Source organism: Lampetra fluviatilis, chromosome 16, assembly GCF_964198595.1.
Source record: "Lampetra fluviatilis chromosome 16, kcLamFluv1.1, whole genome shotgun sequence".
NCBI lineage: Eukaryota > Metazoa > Chordata > Hyperoartia > Petromyzontiformes > Petromyzontidae > Lampetra > Lampetra fluviatilis.
The window spans coordinates 14,914,592-14,934,756 of NC_136290.1; the positions used below are offsets into that span (position 1 = coordinate 14,914,592).

At 49.5% G+C, this 20,165-nt stretch overlaps 2 protein-coding genes across 3 annotated transcripts; one reads left to right on the forward strand and one right to left on the reverse strand.

Annotated features, from left to right (window-relative positions):
• Positions 1 to 15,542, reverse strand: ATG13 (autophagy related 13). Of its 2 annotated transcripts, none has more exons than XM_078863831.1 (15): positions 15,413 to 15,542; positions 14,572 to 14,668; positions 11,634 to 11,714; positions 10,528 to 10,647; positions 9,610 to 9,656; positions 9,142 to 9,282; positions 8,592 to 8,632; positions 8,003 to 8,099; positions 7,814 to 7,912; positions 7,337 to 7,427; positions 6,585 to 6,670; positions 6,069 to 6,156; positions 3,990 to 4,175; positions 2,640 to 2,768; positions 1 to 2,055 (listed from the first exon to the last, which is right to left on the reverse strand). In XM_078863831.1, the coding sequence occupies exons 2-15, from the start codon at positions 14,656 to 14,658 to the stop codon at positions 1,978 to 1,980; spliced, it is 1,371 nt and encodes a 456-aa protein (XP_078719957.1). In that variant the 5' UTR covers positions 14,659 to 14,668; positions 15,413 to 15,542; the 3' UTR covers positions 1 to 1,977. The 2 variants fall into 2 exon arrangements, with proteins under 2 accessions (XP_078719957.1, XP_078719956.1); XM_078863830.1 differs by lacking the exon at positions 15,413 to 15,542 and adding an exon at positions 15,192 to 15,374.
• Positions 15,543 to 18,242: 2,700 nt separating this feature from the next.
• On the forward strand, positions 18,243 to 19,643 carry LOC144936604 (muscarinic acetylcholine receptor M4-like). Its single transcript, XM_078863832.1, has one exon. It carries the CDS (start codon positions 18,243 to 18,245, stop codon positions 19,641 to 19,643), a length of 1,401 nt encoding a protein of 466 aa, XP_078719958.1.
• The last annotated feature ends 522 nt before the right edge of the window (positions 19,644 to 20,165 follow it).

Consider the following 20,165-nt stretch of genomic DNA (forward strand, 5'->3'; position numbering starts at 1 on the left):
AGGTTTAATAGAACAGTAACCATGGTGTAGCTATAGAAGCGTGACAGGAGATGACTGACCACCAGTGTTCCCATTGCCATGTCAAACAGAAGACAGGAGGAAGTCTGATGCGGCAGCGGCATTGTTATCAGGTCGATGGCGTTTATTGTACAAACGTGCACAGGCCACGAGTGACGCCCAAAGGAAACGATAAAGCGATGCTCTCTGAGGGGCCTCTCCCCAACTTGTTCTTGGATCATAACCAAATTGGAATTAAAATAACGGGAAATAAATATCCTCAAAAGTGCATATTGGCTGGATAACTTTCAAAAACATGTCATCTCTTGTTTAAACATTACATGCCTGGAGTAAACCGGACGTTATTTTAAAAATATGATCCTTTCCGGACTATGTCAGCAGAAAACCACAAACCCCCCAGCCCTCCCGAGGGTTACGACCTCGTTACATTCGCTTCGTTTCCGTGGCCAGTGGGAACTGTGCTGGCTACCGGTACCAGAGCCGGCGAGGCCGCTGCAATCGCAGCTCTCTAGGGCTCGCTTCTCAAAAGCCAGGCCGATCCCAAGTAGAGCACACGTGTGCTGTTAAACGTCATCAAATGGATTAACCAACAATTAGAATAACGTGACGACCGACTACGTTTAGCTTTGTTAAAATATATACATATTTAAGATAACTCACTCCCTCGCCTTCACCAAGGCTAAGAGGGACAGGGTGGATGGTAACAGTGGGAGAGACCGAGACTGTGAAGCCCCATGGCTCACGGAGCGTGAGGAGAATGACCCCGGCCGATACTGGCCCAGCAGAACCTGGTTCCAAGCGATCATGGAAACGAAGCAACGGTGTCAGAGGACACGCCGAGGGCTGCGCTCTGCAGCACGTCGTCGCATCAACCGCGCCTCACCGGACAACCGTCTACAAACCGCGGGCTTCACCATTGGCCTGACCAGGCACAAAACGAAAAGCTCGGCGTGAATGTCGCACCACTCGTTCACTCCGACCCACGTCGCGAGTGCCGCACGCGCGCGGAGATCCTGCGTGGGGTGCGTGCCGCGGAACGAGAGCGGCACGGGGAGTGTGCCCGTCTCCTGCGCGCGTGAGACCAGGGCAGCCGTGACCTCTAATCCCCATGTGGTTTTTGCGTCGGCCGAGAGAGCAGTCTCTGTGCTGGCTGCTTGTGTGTTCTACATGTTGGCAGATGAACTTCGCACGAGCGAAACTTTGGGATGCGTTGCACAGGTGTGGCAGCGTGGCGTGGGCCAGCCACACCATTCAGGGACCTGTGGGGATGTGCCGAGAGGATGGTGGAATGGGGAGAGGTGGTGATCGAGCAGATCTATTTGGGGGCTCAGGGTCACCCCCTTGGGTAAGGTGAGGGTGACTTGTCTGGCTCAAAAATTAGATTATGTTTTCATTATGCTTGTCACCCAGAAGACTGAGTCTCAATACACTTTTTCCTGGCAATTCTTTACTGTAGGGGGTGACGTTACGATGCAATTTCCATATAATTTTTCTGCATTGGGATGTTTGGCCAACACACATTTTTAGTGTTTCTTAGCTATGGAAGGAAACTGGAGAACCTGGAAACCCATTCAGATCATGGGTAGAACATACAAACTCCACTCAGAAAAGTGGCCGAGTCGGAAATCGAACCTAGATCCTTCTTGCAATGAGGCACAAGTTTCACTGCTGCTGCTGCACACCGCTGCCGAATTGGTGGCAGGGGTCACAGTAAGGAGTGAAGAGGAAGTTGGGGGTTAGAGCTAACGTTGGGCTTAGTGTACTGCACCCAGCTAACAGAGGTAGCGGGGTCAAATGGTAAATGAGAGCTAAGTGGAGGGGAAGCGTTGCTTTGGCTACGGACAAGGGTGAGTGTCGGCTCTAAGTGTGCGCCGGGGTCTGAGTGACGAGGCAGCGGTGGAGGAGGGCGGAGGAAGTCTGTATAGAGTGGAAGCTGGCAGAGTGGGTAGACGCCGGCCTTCATTGTAGCGTCTCTACAAAAGAATCAAACTCCTCCATGCTGCGCTCATATTCAGCCAGCTTCTCCGGTAGAGAGTCCTGTACCACAATGCACACACAGAGCACACAAAACAAAGATAAAGATCCCCCTATAGCCTTAATCGACTACTGGGGAAAGTTATCTTAGCGAGCACCCATGAAGGTCGGCGCAGCGCTTGAGGGTGTAGTTTGGCCAACACCAATCTTCGTGCTGATGTTTATACACTGCACCAAGTATTTAAGGCTGAGTCAAGCTATGGGAGGCCCAGAACCAGTCTAGATATCCATCATCAATGTTGGTCGTGACAGGGAATTGATCTGGTCTTGCCGGGTTTGTAGCATGATGTGCTAACGCTAAACTATTGCTCTCCACAGCACGTCTCGAACTCGAGTCCCTGTCTGTATGGGCTGCATGAATTTCTTCTAGGTTCAATTGGGACCACACTCAGAAACATCGCCCTCTGCTGCGAAAACTTGGCAGGACCCTCCTGAAAAAGAGTCTCGAGTCTCAGTGAAGCTTTCCTGGGTAAATAAGTACAATAATGATACAATATTCTGTTCATTCGCAAGCAGTGACCCATGTGACAGCGCTCAGGAGTCCAATGTCACACCATGAGCTGTGTACAGCAGAGCAGCCTACTCACAAAATCCTCCGCCATTGACTGGGTGATGCTCTCAATGCAGAAGCTGCTGAGGGGTGGGGGGTTCTGAAATTCGCGATAGAAGGATCCAAGGTCCATCGGCAGGAGGTCGTCTTTGGAGAACGCTGGCTTCTGTAGCACAAACACGCACCTCTGTCAGGTGGTTCTCGTCCACTCGCACCACGAGTATCCAGTTATGAAAATGAATAAGCATACAATATAACCTGCTCCCCATATCAGTCTGCCACGTAAACAAAGATTAAGTGATATCTTTTTTACACATGCCATCAGTATGAGAAATCATAATTCAATAGCATTGGCAAAACACCACAAAACTCTGGACCAGTTTCAACTTTCAGTGTCTCATCAGCAGTATTTTTTTCTTGAACCAATGCTGTGTAACTGCGGGATGTTTATAGTCAGGACCCCCTCTGTTCGATATAGGACCCAGTTCGATGCAAATATAAATATTATAAAACACACACTAGGAGGTATATTGTCTGCTTAATAATTTATAATCGCCACAACGACGTATAATTATTAAATCCTTTATATTAAGTTCGCTTGCTTGCTTGCGTGCTTGCGTGCTTGCTTGCTTACGACCGTGCACATCTTTTGGTCGTTTTTTAACCCACTTCCCGTGATCCAATCGAGCTGACATTTTCCACACAGACTCGTTGTGCGTGACAATTAATTTTCGTGAACATTTTTTCCAAAATTTTACACTGTTTAGGGAAAATTTTAAATATTTAATTACCAATTGCTTAATGCTGGCAGACAATCATCTGACCCATAGGTGGCAGCCATCTCAAGCCAGAGGACGAGAGGACTCTAGCCGCCACGCATATAAAGGATTTAGAGTGGAAAAAACTTTGTTTTTACGGGTTAATTTTTTTTGTGTTAAAGTCATTAAAGCAACACCATAAGTCCAGAGGCCGCTGTGCAGTTGCAAAAGCTACCATCAATGATTGTTTACACTTGTTTACCCAAGAAAGCACGGTTTGCTACGTACAGCGTTAAAGACGTTCAACATACATGCGAGACTTTCAGGAGGATCCTGCCAAGTTTTCGCAGAAGAGGGCAACAATTTCTTCAAGTAATTTTCCAAGTTTGGCAAATTTGGACCACAACGCCAGCACATTGGCCTATTTTGACGTGAATTATGTGAATGAAGTCACGGGATCTTCAAACCCCACTGTGAAGCAGACAGCGCGTACTATGTTGTGGTTAATACAGGGCGGGTTGCCGGATTTCAACTGCGAACATCTGTGACGAGCGACAAACGCGCTGCCGCTAGGCCCCTATAACTCCAAGCAAAAATAAATAAAAGAACAGGAAAAGCGTAAACTGCACCAGGTCAACAATGATGAAGTCGTCATGCAGGATTTGGGATCCGTGGGGGGACCCCAAGGAGCCGTGCAGGGACTCCAGGGGACCACTGTGCTCAGGGGACCCGGGGAGCGGAGAGCTGGGGGGACCCTCTTCTGCCGTGGCTTCTCGCACAAACGACGCAAACGGGAGGTCAAGTGCCGGGGACACCTGCAAGTTGTTCCAAACAAGAAACATGCGTTATTGTCCAACCACCGACGATAATACAACTTGGGTTCATAGGGCATGTTCTTTATCAGTGACCAAAGCAAGCATCGTTCAATCTCAAGACTGTTTCAGGAGGGTCCCGTGAAGTTTTTGCAGTCGGGGGCGATGTTGCTATGTGCAATCCCAATTGAGTAAACTGCAGGTCATTTTTTCAAGTCTGGCAAAGATGGACCATGACTCTAGTATGCAATTTCCTATTATTGCATACAATGCAAAGCACATAGCAAGTAGTATGTCACAATTGTTACACCCGCAGTAATAACTAGGGTGGCCACTGGATTTGAATAGTAAACCTCTCCAACAAGCGGTAAACACACTGTCGCTTGACCATGTCACCGCTATCGCTAGGCTGCGAGGCAAATGTGTTGCCGCTGCATTTCCCTGCCATCCCAATGCTATGGATAGACAGCGTTTGTGTGAATTAACAAACTGTACTGTAAAAACAGATGGCTCGGTAGCATATCGAGCGGTTCGTAATTGGAACGTTGCAAGTTCAAATCCTGTTTGGGGGTTTAATCACTCCATCAACCCTATAGGATTGATAAAACCAGTACCACTTTGGAGGGAAATTAACAGTTGTCCAATGGATAGATTTGCCCCCTGCAATAAAAAAGTGTCATTTCCACCAATGGCCGTGAACAGGAGATGCGCACAGCCTCGATTCTCGTTGAACAAGAAATCACTTTGGCTTTTTTGACTTTGTTACAAAAACAAAGGTTCACCAATACGTGACAGGGCTAGGGGCGTCAGGGCCAGGGTGGGTCCTCATGGTTATAATTAAGCTCCCAAGTGCTGGATGTCATAAACTTCTATGGCAGACACAAAACAACAGGCAACTCAAAGGAACAAACAACTCGAGGGTTTATATTGGGACTGATTAAACAGAGTTGCCCATTAAGTTGATAAATGTTTACACACACAAAGCTCTATCCTGTGCAATAAGCGGGATCAGGAAATAACAGGCGCTGCACTCTAATGGAGCTGCTCTCAAGCACTTCCAGCTGTTCAAAGGTGGTCCTCAAGCGGGCGGCTCCCTGATGAGCGGGCCTCGGCGTCTGTGCAGGCCACTACAGACGCATCACGAAGCTCGCCAGTGTCACAAGCAGCATTAGGTCTCCAACACAGAGGGTGCCACTTAGCATCAGTGCAGTTGTGATCACTCAGGCCGAGGAGCTCAGAGATATTCTCACAGGAAACACTTTACAATCTTCAAAGTGCGGTTAGCTGGTGTAAATACAATGCCCTATTTGTGTCTGAAAACACTTCAAAAGATAGTTATAAACTACACTAACACAAAACAGCACTTACCCATAATGTGTTTCTGTGAAAATAAACATGGGTCGTGAGTGAACACATATGGATTGGGCTGCTTCGATTTTTACCTGTAGCTCTACATTCCACAGGAAGTGCATCTTATAAAGGCTCTTCCCAACACAAAGCCAAAGATCCCCCTATATCCTTGACAGACTGTTGGGGCAAGTACTGTTAGAGAGCACCTATAAAGGCCAACATGGCAGATGATAGAGGTGGTATAGTTAGCACCATGCCTGGCTGCCTTTGTCTCCCCAATTTTCATGTTTAGACACCATACCAAGTACTCGTTTAAAGCTGAGCTAGCCTAGGAGAGACCCAGGAGCAGGTTAGATGTTTTGTCGCAGAGCGGGAATCAAACTCGGGTTGAAAGCGCAGTGCGCTAACCACTGCGCTACCACTTACCCAGGTATTCTCACACATATCACTGTGCCTGTATCATGCAGGGTGCATTCACAACAGGCAGCAGGCTCGGGGGGGGGGTCTACTGTGAGGGTCAGGCTGTCGGGCACAGCGGGTGCTCACCTGCGTAGGTGGTTTACTGACGAAAGCCCCTGGCTTGCGACACACAGGGAAGAGCAGCAGGTCCTGCACCCCACTCCTCCCCGCTCCACTGCGATCACGCGACCAAGCACAATGAGATACCCATCAACGCAATCAAACCACTGCAATAACATAGTTCTTATTTATTCTCTGTTAATGCCCCATACATCTGGCCGGGTGGTAAAGTCGTTGCTTTGCTATCAATTGTATTTGGTTGTTTTTGCACTTATTCCATTTTTATTCATTGGTGTATTTTATATATATATTTTTCCTTTGTCATTTTGTTGCCCCAGGTCACTCCGGCAAACGAGACTCATCCTGATATCTCGAGTTATCACTTGCTTAAACAAAATAAACTTGAACTCGTCAAACCTCTGTGACCGACACACAAACCCAGATAAACACTGCACGCTGCCACACAAAATGAGCTTTGCAAACGCAGCGTGCTAGACAAACCACAAGGCTTTGTGTGCGGCTAGCGATGTTAGGGAATTGTACCTTGGCCTAGGCGGCGTGTGCGTACACGTGGACGGTAGTGATGATGGGCCACCTCCATCTCCCTCATCATGGTATCCACAATGCACCTTGGAAATGTAACAATTCAGTCATATAATACAACTAACACACATAACTTATTTTCTTTGGAAAGCCACAGGGAGTCTGAAGACTGTTTTTCGAGAGAGTTATGTATTGTGAGGTTTGGCCAGCACTAACGAAATTGTGCATTTTTATCTGTGGGAGGAAACCAGAAAACCTGGAGGAGTTGGCCAAACATCCCAGTACAGGACAATTTCTGGAGCCGATTCGAGCTGCCTTGCAGCTTTGGCTGTGGCTTCCCACGCGCCTCTGTGCAAGTTACAACTGGACATCTGTGACGAGTGGACATCTGTGACGAGTGGACATCTGTGACGAGTTGACATCTGTGAAAAAGAGCCTCATGGCTCATTGGATTTCTCCAGGATAAAGATTTTAGATTATGACATTCAGCAGTGTTTTGAGATGCATAATGTTGCACGATGTTACAATCATTATGAAAGCCATTCAGCAAAGGGGGAAACAGACATCGGAAGGCGCCCACGTCGGGAATAAAACCCAAATCCTTCTTACGAGGAGGCACAGTTCTCAACCACTGCGCTGGCCTGCCGCTCAAATAACACTGTGCACATTAACACGTTGGTATGAACCCAGTGGAACTGGGCAGGCACGAAACATCATCATTGTCATTCACTGACAGAAACTTCAACACCGACCTGCGACGGAGGCGACGTGGAGAAGGAGGATGCGCACATGTCCTGGAAGTCATCGGTAGAGCCACATGTCTCTTCCCCACCGCCTGCTCGCCTACAACACAACAGAGGTGCACGTTACTATCCACTCAGTCTTCACTACCGGCCGGTGAAGCGCCCAATACGATGATGTGCTGCACAGTGCCAGTGTCTGACCAGGTGGCTCAGAGAGAGAGAAAACGGACCTCAATTGGAATGCTGCGACTTCAAATCCTCAGTACACCTCTTTAGAAGTTTTAGAGGTTAACTGAGCTCATGATCCATAAGGGGTCAATAATATGAGTACGGCTTGTGGGGAAGTCACGGTGATAATCCTTTGGCTAAAGCCATCCCTTCCCAGAGGAATGTGGAATTTTCGCCACTGGTTAAGTGTGGTAAACGGGAGCCGAGCACCGCTTCATTGCTCACTGCAACAGGAATTAACTTTTTGTTTGATAATACCTGTGCATGCAGGGCTGGGCGGCAGATGAGCTGTGCCGGGGGTTGTCGGAGAAGTGATCAATAATGATACCCATCAAGGGCTTGTTCTGTTCCAACTGCCTGTGACAAAAATACACACACACACACTTGGCTCAACACCAGCACGAACATTAAAAGTGTATGCGGGATGTTAACAAGCAGTAGGTTCACCTGTTGGCAATGAAAGTGAGGTTGGTGCGGTAGGCACAGCCCAGGGTAATGGTGCCCTCTGGTGTTCCCACCATGCCCACACGCAGAGTCTGAAAACCTGGGCACACACACATGTACAGACATGCCTGTAAACCGATGGCTGGGATGAAAATGTTTATTTAAAACATTTCTTGTCATTATGTTAAAATTGTGCTATCAGCATCATTTCTGAAACTCTTGCTCCGTTTACTTTTGGATCTCTGCTTTTGAGAAGGGTCAATGACCAAAAAGTTACCTAATTATATATAAATGTTTTTCCTACCAGGGTACTGTTACTTACGAGTTGTTTTTTTTATTTATACTTGTGCACGACTGTCAATGCAGCATCAACAATAATTCATAAAGCAGTGCACCATCCCATGTATAGTCATTGGTTACAAGGATGAGACCATGATCTCACTACAGCAGATAACCTTGTTGCATGGCTTCGAAACGAGTATCTCAGATGTGAGCTCAGCATTCGAGCACACTTTTATCCCCCTTGAGCAACCCAGTTGCATTTGCCTTGGCTTTTTCTGTTCATGTCACGGATTGTCATTTAAATGCTTACCTTCACCTAGGCACCCCAACTGGACTTCATCGAAATAGATTCTGTGAAAAAACCGCACAAGTACACCAAGAGAATATTCAGCATTCTTGTGTGCAGCTCTGAGAAATGTTGCAAAGGCTCTTTTTTTATAATTCTATCATTAATTATAATGATAATAATTATTATTAAGCTTTTTATCCAAGAAAGCTTTACCGAGTGTCAACTCTTTTTTAAGAGGGTTCTGCCAGGTTTTCACAGTGGGGGCAATGTTGCCGTGTGTAATCTCAGCTGAGTAATTTGCAGATAATTTTTGGCCATTGGGACGTTTGGCCAATATCAGTAACATTGTGTGTTTTTTAGTTATGGGAGGAAACCCATGCAGAACAGGACACACAAAATCCGCACAGAAAGTCGCCCGACTCGGGGATCTCAGGACCTTCTTACTGAGGCACAAATGTTACTACTGCGCCACCCTCCCGCCCGATGTAAAGGCGCTTTACAAATGACAATAATAGCCGATGTCGTTGAGATGCGGCATGGGAGACAGGGTGTGGCGGTGATCACGGCATGCCTGTACAAGATGACGTAGTCATGGCCCTGCTTGCGCGAGAGCTTGTAGGCCGGCGTGACGCGTGTGACGGCCAGCAGTGACTTGAGAAGCAGAGAGAGACGGTTATACACAGTGTAGGAGACCTTCACCTCGTGATCACACCTGACCCGCACACCACCACACACACAGCACACCACAACCACGATCAGTGCACTTCTTGTTAAAGGAAAGGTATTCGCTATATGGTTAGATGCATATCCCACAAAGCAGGCTCTTGTTTAAACAAGAGATTTTATTTAACAAAAATGTACGCCGTAAATCGTAATGAGATGATGGATCACGTGGTGAATTACCATGAAAGGCATGTTTTATGTTGTGTTAAGCAGTATGTTTTTCCACTGAGCGAATAAGGCATGTATTTTATGGGTAACCTGCACTGTGATTATTGCTATCCATTAGGACATAGGTTGTGAAACTCCTACTACATACTTCTCATTCATTTCCAAGCTCCAAACTTCTAGTCCCATGGAATCACCCTGCAACACAAGCCACAGCGCAACCATATTAGCAGGGTCGTGTTTCTTTTCAGAAACACTAACTGCTTAATCACACTCAGGGCAGCTCTGTAAGCGTTATTTTTCTCAACAGGTGGCTACAGAGATTCTTTCTTATTTCATTACAAATACGGCATTCATGAATACAACCTCAGAAAACCTTGAAATATGTTCAGATAACAAAATCCTTAATAAAAAATGTGTTTTTCCAGTTGTAATTTCTTTAGTGTTCAAGTAACTACTCTTATGACTAGATCAAAGGAGTCAGAAATTGTCATGTGCACAGCAATGGGAATGTACAGGATTCATATAATTAGGACGCAGACTTCCACATGCCCATTTTTCTGACTTCAAAGCCATGATTTTTTTCTGTAATTTTTTTTCTTAAATCAGGTGTAATTTGTTGGTTAAGTGTAAGCCCGTATGTCTGGTTATGGCTGCATGATCATGTTCCTCATATTAAAGGTGCAGCTCTCCAATTGCTTGGTTACACCAATGCTGGCAGAAGGGAAACCACTAACAAGGAGTTCTAGAGGATATTTAGTCTATTCTTCCTCACTAATTAGACGTGTTGAAGGAGGTGGGAATGCCCACAATTTCCCAACCTACCAATTCACTTAATTGTTATACTGCTGAGTGGATAGTGGCATTGAGGATTTGAGAAACTAGCTCCATTGTTTCTACTGCCATTTCAAAAGATTGAATTAGCTCAAACTGGCGACCTCTGGATTACAAGTCCAGTTTGCTAACATTCTCAGTTAAAAAGCTAAAACTTTAATGCTCAGACATTGGTATATGTGCGGAAAATCAGGAAACTTTTTAAATGTTTTTTTTACATTCGATGACACCTCACCTCGCATGTTTTCAGGGAGACCTCCACGCACATGGGCATGCCAACTCCAGGTAGCTGGTTCCCCATGGCCCTCTTCGCTTCCTGACTCACTTCCGGAATGTCTCTGATCACCAGGTTAAACTAAACAGAGCGAAATGACACTCACAATTATGAGCGGCACATGTTGCTCTACAGCATAGGTAGGGAACCTTGTCCTCACCGTAGACGAAAAAGGACTCGACTACCTTTAGTAGCAGACCACACGTTAACACAAACCTCAGTCATGTCTCTCACTGCAAGAGGCCATTGCAGTAACATCAGCAACTAAGCACAATCAAATGATAAATACACTACGGTTGTCAAATCAAAATTAATCCCCTCTAGTACTCGATTGGTGCGGCCAAGAAACTTGTCACGTCAAAGTGATTTATTGCTCAAATGCCATCCCTATGACAGGGGTGAGTCTATCACACCGATTAGCACACACATAACAACCACTGTTGACTTCCCCACAAAAAAGTATTTTTTTATTGACTTAGGAGGGATGATGGGCTGAGACAAACCCCAACCAGGATCTTAACTCACAAACTTACGATTGCGAGCCTCTCGCCATGTCACTGAGCCACCTGGCCTGTATGCATGCATGTTGAACTTCTTTCGCACCATACGTAGCAAACCGTGCGTATTGGAAGTTACAGGGGTAGGACAACCAAACACAAAAAACTGTTCTAAAGAAATGAGTTTTCAATCTAGATGTAATAGTACATAGCTCCAGTAGCTTCCTAATATCGGAAAGGAAGAACATTCTAGATGGCCACAAAATGCATCTGAAAGCGCGTGACGCAGTGACAGTCTTTGTTTGATGGCCAGCCAAAAGCCTGGCCTGTTAGTGACAGATAAATATTGTTTCATGGCCACTTCAAAGTAATAGTTCCTGTGTGGTCAAGTGCCGCACGAATGAAGTCGTGGGCCATAGGCCAATTACCCCTGCTGTACAGAAAACCTGACGATTTCCACCATTTTAGTCAAATATGTCAAAGTATTATGAGGATAGCAGGGCACAGAATGCTGTGTGTGTAAGGGAGCACAGACACGGGGCGTTGCGGGGGGTGAACGGATGCCCTCACCCAGTCGGAGCCAGATGACGAGGCGCTGGACTTGGTGATGATGCGCTCGCCTAGCCGGGCCTGGACAATCACCTGTACAGACTGCAGCATGCACAACAAGTGGCAGAGCAAATGGGGGTTTATTTATTCAACAAAGTTACTGAGAAAAAGCCCAATACTTCAAGCAGCCAGCAACAATCAGCACCATCACAGTTGTGATAAGACTGTAACACTTTATTGAATTGAAAACGTTATTATAAAAGCTTGACTAAAGTGACTATGGGAGGGAATTCCAAGCTGGAACAGTCTGAGGGAATAAAGAGAAAGTGAAATATTGTGATCTCAAGTGTTGGTGATCTGAGGTGTCGTGAGTGAGTGTTGTGATCTGCAGTGTGGTGAGTGTTGTGATCTACAGTGTGATGAGTGTTGTGATCTGCAGTGTGATGAGTGTTGTGACCTGCAGTGTGGTGAATGTTGTGACCTGCAGTGTGGTGAGTGTTGTGATCTGCAGTGTGGTGAATGTTGTGACCTGCAGTGTGGTGAATGTTGTGATCTGCAGTGTGGTGAGTGTTGTGATCTGCAGTGTGGTGAGTGTTGTGATCTGCAGTGTGGTGAGTGTTGTGATCTGCAGTGTGGTGAGTGTTGTGATCTACAGTGTGGTGAGTGTTGTGATCTGCAGTGTGGTGAATGTTGTGATCTGCAGTGTGATGAGTGTTGTGATCTGCAGTGTGGTGAGTGTTGTGATCTGCAGTGTGGTGAGTGTTGTGATCTGCAGTGTGGTGAATGTTGTGATCTGCAGTGTGGTGAGTGTTGTGATCTGCAGTGTGGTGAGTGTTGTGATCTGCAGTGTGGTGAGTGTTGTGATCTGCAGTGTGGTGAGTGTTGTGATCTGCAGTGTGGTGAGTGTTGTGACCTGCAGTGTGATGAGTGTTGTGATCTGCAGTGTGGTGAGTGTTGTGACCTGCAGTGTGATGAGTGTTGTGATCTGCAGTGTGGTGAGTGTTGTGACCTGCAGTGTGGTGAATGTTGTGACCTGCAGTGTGATGAGTGTTGTGATCTACAGTGTGGTGAATGTTGTGATCTGCAGTGTGATGAGTGTTGTGACCTGCAGTGTGATGAGTGTTGTGACCTGCAGTGTGATGAGTGTTGTGATCTGCAGTGTGATGAGTGTTGTGATCTGCAGTGTGGTGAGTGTTGTGACCTGCAGTGTGATGAGTGTTGTGACCTGCAGTGTGATGAGTGTTGTGATCTGCAGTGTGGTGAGTGTTGTGACCTGCAGTGTGATGAGTGTTGTGATCTGCAGTGTGGTGAATGTTGTGATCTGCAGTGTGATGAGTGTTGTGACCTGCAGTGTGGTGAGTGTTGTGATCTGCAGTGTGGTGAGTGTTGTGATCTGCAGTGTGGTGAGTGTTGTGATCTGCAGTGTGATGAGTGTTGTGATCTGCAGTGTGGTGAGTGTTGTGATCTGCAGTGTGGTGAGTGTTGTGATCTACAGTGTGATGAGTGTTGTGATCTGCAGTGTGGTGAGTGTTGTGATCTGCAGTGTGGTGAGTGTTGTGATCTGCAGTGTGGTGAGTGTTGTGATCTGCAGTGTGATGAGTGTTGTGATCTGCAGTGTGGTGAGTGTTGTGATCTACAGTGTGGTGAGTGTTGTGATCTGCAGTGTGATGAGTGTTGTGATCTGCAGTGTGGTGAGTGTTGTGATCTGCAGTGTGGTGAGTGTTGTGATCTGCAGTGTGATGAGTGTTGTGATCTGCAGTGTGATGAGTGTTGTGATCTACAGTGTGGTGAGTGTTGTGATCTGCAGTGTGGTGAGTGTTGTGATCTGCAGTGTGGTGAGTGTTGTGATCTGCAGTGTGATGAGTGTTGTGATCTGCAGTGTGATGAGTGTTGTGATCTGCAGTTTGATGAGTGTTGTGATCTGCAGTTTGATGAGTGTTGTGATCTGCAGTGTGATGAGTGTTGTGATCTGCAGTTTGATGAGTGTTGTGATCTACAGTGTGATGAGTGTTGTGATCTGCAGTGTGGTGAGTGTTGTGATCTGCAGTGTGGTGAGTGTTGTGATCTGCAGTGTGGTGAGTGTTGTGATCTGCAGTGTGGTGAGTGTTGTGATCTGCAGTGTGGTGAGTGTTGTGATCTGCAGTGTGATGAGTGTTGTGATCTGCAGTGTGATGAGTGTTGTGATCTGCAGTTTGATGAGTGTTGTGATCTGCAGTTTGATGAGTGTTGTGATCTGCAGTGTGATGAGTGTTGTGATCTGCAGTGTGATGAGTGTTGTGATCTGCAGTTTGATGAGTGTTGTGATCTGCAGTGTGGTGAGTGTTGTGATCTGCAGTGTGATGAGTGTTGTGATCTGCAGTGTGATGAGTGTTGTGATCTGCAGTGTGATGAGTGTTGTGATCTGCAGTTTGATGAGTGTTGTGATCTGCAGTGTGATGAGTGTTGTGATCTGCAGTGTGATGAGTGTTGTGATCTGCAGTTTGATGAGTGTTGTGATCTGCAGTGTGGTGAGTGTTGTGACCTGCAGTGTGATGAGTGTTGTGATCTGCAATATGTTGAATGCTGTGATCTGCAGTGTGGTAGTTGAACAGTGTGGATGAGACAGGACGGTCTCAAGTCTTGGCGTCCACGATAGTGAAACGCCTGTCACAGCTATGGCAGTCAACAGAGCATATGCAGAGACACTTTCATCCCTCCAAAATATCCCTAACTCGCCGTCACTTACACAGCAATTTAACATTTATTTGAATCCCTTTAGAATAACTTAAATCCCTTGTTTATTATTAAGTCACCTCATCATTAAAAACTCATAACATGCACTCTCACACAATCACTTAGCGGCCTTAGCCCCTTTAGGTGCAGTATAATTCCACTTTTCATCACATCTCAGAGCATCATTCACATCCAGCTAAGTCACTGTGGACGAGCCGCGTGCGTATCGGCTACAGATGTCACCCACCTTGAGTGCGAAGAATTTTAAAAACTTGTCCAAATCCTTTTTGTCTTGAAGGTTCAACTCCTTCGGTGAATCCATGATGTCGAGCATAAGTCGGCGCCTAAAACAGCAAATCAAAGGCAGCGACATCACTTGCCCCGCGCACAAGACGGCGCCGCACGTCCATGCGGCTCGGCCCCGCTGCGCGCTCCCTCCCCCGCAGGCCTCTCAGGCAACAGCGAGGCTTCTCGACCAGCACAGGCCGTCGGCCTCGCTCCCCTCAAAGCGGGTACATAACGCAGATTAAGACAAATCGATTCTTAGTTTGCCACTTGAGTAACACGAGTCGATGGGATACAACGGGAACAGAACACAACGGACCAGATCCTCCTTCATAACATCGCACGTTGTCCACACAAATCGGACCCCAAAGCTCAACCCGAATCCCATGTCCCACACTCCCCAGATAGCACTCCTTGCAGCCTAACCCCACACTCCCCAGCTCTCACTCACCAGGTCCCATACTCATCATGCCCCACTCTCTACAGATCCAACTCTCACCAGAGGACACTCCAGACCACATGCTCCGTTCACCGGACCCGACACTCACCAATCACACTCTACAGATCAGCTCTCACACTCACCAGATCCCACACACACGCAGACCGCCCTCCACGTCCTCCACAGGAGTCACAACAAATGCGTCTACTACACGTCTCCTTGGTGAGAGCTGCATTCCCAGCTGCTCCTCACAGGACCAAGGATCTCCAGAGGACCCTGGTCCCCGGGCCAGGCCCCACAGGCTTTGGGGGGCAGCGCCGTGGGGAACCTCTGCTGCCCTCGTCGGGGGTTCATCTCGTCTCACCAGGAGGAGGAGGACGAGGAGGAGACGGGGTCACAGGCGACGGCTCTCGCGGGAAGAGGCCTCAATCCTCTCGGCGGGGCCGCGCCATGGCGCCACGCAGCGCGTTGTTTACGTCGCAGGGGGGAGGGGCGGGGGGGAGGAGGGGGAGGGGCGGGGGGAGGGGCGACCTCGCGCCCCTTCCGGGCCCTGTTGGTGGCCGCGCTCGGCGCCTCGACGGCGCCCTCTGGCGGCCGCCTCGCGTGGCGCTGGAAGTTCCCGTGGCGCGTCACCCAAGAGGCTCATGTGGCTGGAGATGTCGGAGACGGTCTTGCTAATGTCTCGCCATCCATGTATCGAGCCGTTCAACTTAGATAATCCCTTGAGATGGAACACCACCGCGTGTGCAAGGGCGTCCGCGGAGTGGATTGACACGGGCACAGCAAGCTGCCGGTGTCTGGTTAATGTGATGCGTGAGGATCATGTGGTGCTGGGGGTTCACATTTGACACTGGTTGTCTTATGGATACACTCATACCTGCCCTGAGAATGTGCAATCTCCACCACTGGCTCAAGGCTGTATAAACATGTGCACTGTTTTACATTCATCCGTTTTTTTGCCTGGTTTTTATTTGGTTGTTTTTGTTCTGATTTTCTTGACGTCATATATATTGTGCAATATATAACCTCATTCTGTGGGTCTTTCGGTAAAGTCGCGTAGATAGGCTCAAAGAAAATTACCAAAAAAATAACAAAAAACTACGACGTTTCGATCACAACACAAGCGATCGTCATCAGGAGGGAAAAAGAGGGGGAACGCTGCTGAGGCAGACTGTTTTAAACCTTTAAAACAGTCTGCCTCAGCAGCTTTCCAGCAGCTTTTCCAGACTGTTTTAAACCTTTAAAACATACTGTTTTAAACCTGACTGTTTTAAACCTGACTGTTTTAAACGTGACTGTTTTAACCCTTTAAAACAGTCTGGAAAGCTGCTGAGGCAGACTGTTTTAAAGGTTTAAAACAGCCTGCCTCAGCAGCTTTCCCCCTCTTTTTTCCTCCTGGTGACGATCGCTTGTGTGGTGATCGAAACGTCGCGGTTTTTTGTTATTTTTTGGTAATTTTCTTCGAACATATCTACGTGACTTTACCGAAAGACCCACAGAATATTAATTCCTGCAGTCACGAAAGCTTGAAGTCAATATATAACCTTATTTTCTTTGACCGTTTTGGTGACCCTGGCCACTGTTGCAAATAAAACGCGTCTTGTGTTCTCACCTGGTTCAACAAAATACGCTTGAAACTTGCGGTGTTTTGAGTTTACGTGGTGTGTGGGGTTCATGAGGTGTGTTGATGTTCATGTGATATGAGAGGTTCACCTGGTGTATGGGGTTATTGTGGCGTGAGAGGTTCACGTGATGTGTGTGGTTCACGCGGTGTGGTGAGGTCCATGTGGTGTGAGAGGTTCACGTGGCGTGCATGGATGAACCGTGAACCCGCGTCAGTGTGGAGCGCCCTCATCTTTGATCCTCTGCCACTTCTCCCGCTCGGAATCCCGAGCCAAATGCCGCGGCTGCGCTGCAGCCCAAAGGGGCAAAGCTCAGCCACGTGACGCTTTGTGTCCTGCGGATTAATCGGTGATCTCACACGCGCCCCGTGCCGTCCTCCACTCTCAAACCTCGTGGAGTTCTCACAAGAGCAAATGCAGCTCGCTCAGTCTGACGAGGGACACGTGAAGGAGACACGCATCACCGGTATTCTGAAGATAGTTTAATAACTTTCAAACAGGTAAAGATTTGCGCCACACCACTCCTGGCGATAGGGTATCCGCTCGACTGATCTCTGGAGGATATCGACATGGACATCCTCGCTAACGAAATGTTTCATCTCAAGGGATTTTGCAGGTGAAATATTATAGTAAAGTGCCTGTTACAGGAAACAACTGTTCTGGTTTGGAAAGTTGGAAAATGACCAACGCCTTTAAATTTCAACAGGGGAACATCGACTCGAATAAGCCGAATAATGTCTCACCCTCCTCGATGGAAACCAGTGACCCGATCTTCACGGCGTCAAGGTGACTCCGTTGCTCCGGGTGGCGCGGGACCCGATTCTCCAGCTACAACATTCCCGAGTGTTGCCACCGAGAGCTAGGCAGGCTGTGCGAGGGCCGTGTTATGCAAGCAGTTGCATAATTGGCTAAACCCCAAATATCTAAGTTTCTCACTATTGCAATGAGGCCCAAAGTCCGCACCATGAAAAGCATAAACCAGCCACGCGCCCGCCACACTGCGCCCACGCGCAGTTTTCCCGCACTCGGCAGCAGCCCGACAGAGCCCTGCCATCACCGGATCACCCAGAAGGCGCGCCGCGGTCTGGAGATCTCCGAAGCCAAGTGGGCTCGAGTGTGGTTCGTTCTTAGGCCAGCGACTGCCTGCGGATAGCACGTGTTGTAAGATTTGGCTACGAGGCGGCAAGATATTTCAGGAGAGACATAGATTATTGAGTGTATATGTGCGGATTTCCGTGTTACCCTCCTCATATTTGCGTCGGGGTTCTTCGGTTGTCCTCCGATTTCCTCGCACGCGAAGCGGACCTCTTTTTAATGGAATTAGCCAACAACTTAATGCAGTAGGACCCTGCTGAAAGGAGTATTGATAACCAGTGAGGCTTTTCCGGACAGCTAACCAGATTAAACGTAAGATTATAGTTATCATCATAATCAGCAGCAGCAGAAGCAGCGCTGCTCTGCCGACGCCCTCTGCCCGCGCCTGTACCCACTGGCTGGTTGAGAGGGGACTCCAATGCGCGCCTGCACCACTCGCTGCGCCGCGCGTGCGCGGGAGTGAGTGGCCACTCTGGGATGGAGACCGTGTCCCTACCGCCTCTGCTCACGGAGAACGCGACCTTCTCGGCCGCTCCACGCTCGGCGCTCATCTTCGTGGGCACGGGCGCGCTCAGCCTGCTCACGGTGCTGGGAAACGCGCTCGTCATCATCTCCATCTGCGTCAACCGCCGGCTGCAGACGGTCAACAGCTACTTCATCTTCAGCCTGGCGTGCGCAGATCTCATCATCGGCGCCTTTTCCATGAACGTGTACGCGGTGTACGTGTGGCGGGGCGCGTGGCCGCTGGGCGCTGCGCTGTGCGACCTGTGGCTCTCGATCGACTACGTGGCGAGCAACGCGTCCGTCATGAACCTGCTCATCATCAGCTGCGACCGCTTCCTGTGCGTGTCGCGGCCGCACACCTACCCGGCTCGCCGCACGGCCCGCGCCGCCGCAATCGCGATCGCGGCCGCCTGGCTGCTATCCCTGCTGCTGTGGGCCCCGGCCATCGTGCTCTGGCAGTTCGTCGAGGGCGTGCGCACCGTGCCCGAAGACGCCTGCTACATCCAATTCTTCTCCAACCCCGCGGCCACTTTGGGCACAGCCATCGCCGCCTTCTACCTGCCCGTAGCCGTCATGTGCATCCTCTATCTCTACATCGTGCGCGCCAGCAGGTGCCGTGTGCAGCCGGGCGAGCGGCCTCAGCAGCGGCCGCAGGGCCCAGTGAGACTCATGGCCTCGGCCAAGGTGCTGTTCCAATGGCCTGGAGGTGGCCGCTCTCGCAGCGCTGAGAGCGCCGCGAGTGAACGCGACGCGGAGGGAGCAGCGCCGAGCGCGCGGCTGGAGCTACGAGCGGCTGGGCACGACGGCGCCGCACAGATGGATTGCAGATCTCGTCAGGGAAGTTCCCTCCGCGAACTCAGCCCAGGTTCCGGAGACGAAGACGTCGACGGCGGGAGCAGCCCGGGAGCGGCGCCTCGCGTCCCCCCCGCGCGGTGCCGCCGCGCGCGCCGCCGTCGTTTGTCGAGCGAGATCGGAGAGGCGAGCGGAGAGGCGGCGAGTGGCGGCCCGCGGCTCCGAGTGGGTGGGGGAGGCGGTGCAGGCGCCGCGCGGCGGAGTGGGAGCTTTGGCGGCGCCCGGGCGCGGCGCGAGAGGAAGCTGACCCGCACCGTGGCCGCCGTGCTGCTCGCGTTCATCGTCACGTGGACGCCCTACAACGTGATGGTGCTGCTCGCCGTGTTCTGTACGGACTGCGTGCCCCACGCCGCCTGGGAGCTGGGCTACTGGCTCTGCTACGTCAACAGCGCCGTGAACCCCGCGTGCTACGCGCTCTGCATCCGCGAGTTCAAGCGCACGTCCCTGCAGCTGATGCGCTGCCGCTGCGGGAGCCGAGCGCAAGCCCGGCGCCTCGCGACCGGGATAGCGCGGGGCAGGTGAAGCGAGGTGAGGGGGGCAGTGACGCAAGATGTGGGGGGGGGGCAAGTGGAGAGAGATGTAGGGGACAGTGACACAAGATGTGGGGGGCAAGTGGAGAGAGATGTAGGGGACAGTGACACAAGATCTGGCGGACAGGTGAAGCGAGATGGCCCCTCTGAATTGAGGAAGCAACACAAACCAACATCGCGAGGGGCCTCAGGGTCACGATAATTTCTCGTCTTCTGTAAGTTTCTAATCGAGAGCAGATCCATGACTCAAACTCCTTCCTCTCCTCGCCCAATCCCACTCCCCCACTTAGACCCGCAACACCGCAACAGATGCGCCATGTACTCGAGTTCCTAGCTGGGCAGTGGTGGTGGTTATGCACGTGGCGGCCTGTAATCCCGCATTGTGGAGGTACAAGTGAGGTTGGTGGAGCACACACGTTGCAAAACTCCCTTCCCGTGGGTGTAGAGGAGGTGGACCCGCCAACATGTGGACTTCACCTGTTCCATTTGTACAGGACAGTTTCTTTCTCGCACG

What these genes read in the sequence shown, in the direction of transcription:
- ATG13 (XM_078863830.1), bottom strand. Translation starts at nt 15,283, where the DNA reads ATGCAGCTCTCACCAAGGAGACGTGTAGTAGACGCATTTGTTGTGACT. An exon ending in AGCTTGGAAATGAATGAGAA is followed by an intron (nt 9,283 to 9,609) that starts GTATGTAGTAGG and finishes TGTGCGGGTCAG; the next exon opens with GTGTGATCACGAGGTGAAGG. An exon ending in ACTTCATCATTGTTGACCTG is followed by an intron (nt 2,769 to 3,989) that starts GTGCAGTTTACG and finishes TTTGTGCTACAG; the next exon opens with AAGCCAGCGTTCTCCAAAGA.
- LOC144936604 (XM_078863832.1), top strand. Translation starts at nt 18,243, where the DNA reads ATGGAGACCGTGTCCCTACCGCCTCTGCTCACGGAGAACGCGACCTTC.